Source organism: Cyprinodon variegatus, unplaced genomic scaffold, assembly GCF_000732505.1.
Source record: "Cyprinodon variegatus isolate N-32 unplaced genomic scaffold, C_variegatus-1.0 Scaffold284, whole genome shotgun sequence".
NCBI lineage: Eukaryota > Metazoa > Chordata > Actinopteri > Cyprinodontiformes > Cyprinodontidae > Cyprinodon > Cyprinodon variegatus.
In genome coordinates this window covers 631,320-635,122 of record NW_015150737.1, presented here as the reverse complement: position 1 = coordinate 635,122, position 3,803 = coordinate 631,320, and the positions used below count along the sequence as shown (strand labels likewise).

At 34.2% G+C, this 3,803-nt stretch overlaps 1 protein-coding gene across 1 annotated transcript in view; it reads left to right on the top strand.

Moving 5' to 3' along the window:
- The first annotated feature begins 636 nt into the window (after positions 1-636).
- Positions 637-3,803, top strand: part of ndufs5 (NADH:ubiquinone oxidoreductase subunit S5) — a 5,461-nt gene continuing 2,294 nt past the window's right edge. Inside the window, exons 1-2 of the mRNA XM_015383415.1 lie at positions 637-732; positions 2,722-2,947. Of these exons, the coding sequence (XP_015238901.1) occupies positions 2,732-2,947 (216 nt within the window). The 5' untranslated portion in view covers positions 637-732; positions 2,722-2,731. The remainder of the gene's footprint in view (positions 733-2,721; positions 2,948-3,803) is intronic.

Here is a 3,803-nt window from a genome sequence, read left to right as displayed (position 1 = left end):
TATATTTATATATGCAGGATTTAATGAGCAACCAATGAGCGAAAGCTAAAGCAGAAAGGGTTTCAATTAATCTCCAATTTTTGCAATTTTATTTTTGTTCAGTTTCGTACATAATTTATTCCTTTTTTTCAACATTTGAATTATACAAGAAATTGATTGCAAAAAATAATAATAATAAAGTTTCCCAATTCCTTTTTTTAACCCAACAGTATATTGACTGTTGGCTAATGGTTGACATTAGTTTGTTTAGTTTAGTTTAGCATGATGAAATACAACAACTTAGACACACAAAAATAGACACAGTAACAGAAAGCTTAATGAACTAATGTAATGCCTTGTTAAATGTATTTTTTTAAAGTATAATGGAAAACTAAAGTAAAAAGAAGAACTAATGAAAAACTAAAGTAAAAAGAAGTTAAAAAAAACAACTAAAAAGAAGTAAAAATCTCCAAACTATCTCACCATATTATTAGAGAATAAAATATAAATAATTATTCCACCACATCATAAAATGATACCACAAATAACAGACGATATTCAGGCAATAATAAACTGTTTATTTTAAAAAGATAAATAAATATATCAACTGCTCTACATTCTGAATCCGCTGAGAGGCGTTGTCTCCCATTATGACCGTTTTTAGAAGCCAGAACAAATCACTTTACGGCCGTGTTTTCGACTGCCGTAAAGCGGAGGAAGGTTAAATCCGCTCGGAGGAAACTTGGATATACGGTAAATAGAGACGTTTTAACGCCCGACCTAAAGATATATGACATTTCATATAAGAAGCTACATCCAATGTTTATTTAATTTTATTAGACAGTTTAATTTTGGTAAATTTATTTGAAAAAGATTGTTAGCATTAGCATCCTGTCATTGAAGGAGAACCTGCGGACAGAATCAGTCTTCAGCTGAAAAAAAAAAACACACATTGCTTATTATATGAAGTATTTACTGTGTTTATACATTTAATGTACTACTTTGTTTCCTCCAATGAACGTCGTTGAACCCTTGTGTTTATGTTTAGCTGTTAGCCGTTTGGCTAGCAAAGCTAGCTAGGAAAATTAACAGAACTAATATTTAGCTTTACTTGTTTGCCAGGAATTTATCCATCATTTGAATATTGGACTTAAAATAAAGTCTGTAAATATCTGTAGGGTGATCCTTTAAATGTGTGACCTCTTCATATCCTCTTCAAAGACCTTGTTCTAGTGAATCTATTATTTAACATCTAGGAATTTGTCACAAACTGGTTGTAGGTTTTAAATGTAAGCAATACTATAATAGAAATGTCTCTTATCCATATTGTTTTCTTTGCTTCTTGATTTGTGGAATGTGTATTTTCAGTTTGATTTTTGTTATTTTATGGTTTAGTGTCAGCAGTTAGACAGAATTGACCTAAAAACTTCATCAAAATAATATTTAGTATTTATGTTTGTGGCTCTAAAATCACTTAAACTGTTAACAAGGAAATGTGCTGCAGGATTGTATTACTGTAAAGGTGAACCTGAAGGATGCTGAAGATTCAGAAAACTTATATGAATTTGTACCTGATAATATTTAAATGCATTTTAACTTACATTAACACCATATGAAATACAATAACTTGTATATTTATTCACAAATTGTCTTAAATCAGCTAATGAACAGCAACACGTACAGTGTTTATTTACATTGTTAACATTTTTATCACCGCTGTACTTTAGAAATGGAAATGTCTCAAGAGCTGTACTAAATGAAATTTCTTTTTGTATACAATCTGTGTACAAAATAAAAAAAATCTGTCCAAGTCTAAAAGTAGCAGAAAAGATATAACCTTCCTTTAAAACCATCCCAGCTTACAGAGCTTTGCCAAAATAAACCCTAACAACACTTGATGTGTCAACACTAATGACACAAGTTACGTACTGCCGCTAAAAATAATCATTCCTCTATATATGAGTATACAATATGTATATATATGTTTGTGCAGGGTTTATTGATAATCTCATGGAGCAACCTATCAGCAAAAGCTGCAGCAGAAAGGTTTGCTATTAAACTTCAACTTTAAGTTTTTGAAGTGTAAATTTGTTTTATCCCACTATTTTATTCCACTTGGTAAAACGCATATTTCAGTATCTGAGGAAAGTAATCATTTGTTTATCTAGTAAGTAAAGACCTGAATAAAAACAGCAGATTATGCAGATAGTTACTAGAACATTTGAAAAGATGTGAATGCTATTAAGTTCATGATATTAAGGACCTCCAGGGTTCGATCAGAATTACTTTATTAATCCCTTGTGGAAGATTATTTTTCTTGCATTGCAACCATTTACAGAAGAGAGAAAAATAAGGTTGTGAAGACACTGTAAAACTCTGGAATATTATCTCTTTGACTTTCAGGTTCTGATAGGATGGAAAAATAATCCAAATGCACAAAATAATATTTAACTTCCTTCCTTTAAGCATTCAAAGTTGTAAAGTAGGATTTTTTGAAAAATAAAAATCCTACAAACAAAATAAAGGTGTTACAAATTAGAAACTGGTTTTAAATATTTGCAGGTGTTTGGAAATGTTCCAGTAATTATTGATCTAAGTCCTCTTAGATCAACAGATCGTGCATCCTGCTTTAGCTGTACAGGAACGCAGCACATCTAAGTTCTACTTATCTATGTTTAGTCCATATCCTAAACTCCCCTGCTTCCTGTCCAAATCTTCCACCTCCTTTTCTTTTGTTGACAGCGCCAGCACCATGCCCTTTGTTGACCTGCAGTCACGGCTCGGCATCAACGTGGACCGCTGGCTGCTGCTGCAGAGCGGAGAGCAGCCCAACAAGCGGGCGTCCCGTTGCCACGCCTTCGAGAAAGAGTGGATCGAGTGCGCTCATGGCATCGGTCAGACCCGAGCCAAGAAGGAGTGCCTGATGGAGTTTGAGGATTTCTATGAGTGTATGCACAGGCAGAAGACGGTGAGAGGTTTTCTGATTGTATCCGTACAGGACGTTGCTCCCATTTTAAATACATGGTGTAGGAAAAGGAAATCGAGTGTAAGAACTGTGTGAAAACAAAGCTCAGAATGAACAAACCGGCTGCAGAGGATCCAAGTCGCATCATTTGCCGTTTTTCTTTTTCATGCAAATGACCAGATATCTCCCTCTAGTGGTGCGTTCATATTGGACACGTTAGGCACTACACGTTTTTTAGTTGACTTTCATGCTTAAAATGTTACAACTACTTTTTTATAAAGCAAATAAAGTCAAGATTATTTCTGGATTCCATCCGCCATTTTACAAGAGACCGGCTTATAAGTATCAGGCATCCAGAGAGTAAATATGGCTCTTGATGCTCTTGAAAGTGCAAGATCGTCCAAGTAGTCGTTGGACAGTGTTTTGGAGCTAAGAACACGCTTGGTGTGAACGCAGCCTAAAGGAGAAGAAAAGTTTTACTGACTCCTGGGAGAAACTATTCTTAAAGTCCTGAACACAATGAACATTATTGTACGACAGAAATTCATGTCCTAAGAGTTTTAGGCATTTACTGCTTATTGAAAGCGAACGGGGATGAAAACCTGACTGATTTTCTTAGATCAGATCGAGATGTCGGGTCTACTTTATTCAGAATACGCAGCAATTCAACAGCAATTTCATGGGTTTAAGACCTTTAAGACTTGGTTGCAAAGTAACACATCTGCTTTGGGAGAAAATACAGAATAAAATCAAAATAATAAGTCAGGTAGGTATAAATAATCACTAAAACATTTTAAGAAGCAGAATGCTGTATACGTTATAGGAGGACAGAATACTTATAAAATGTGCTACAAACTGC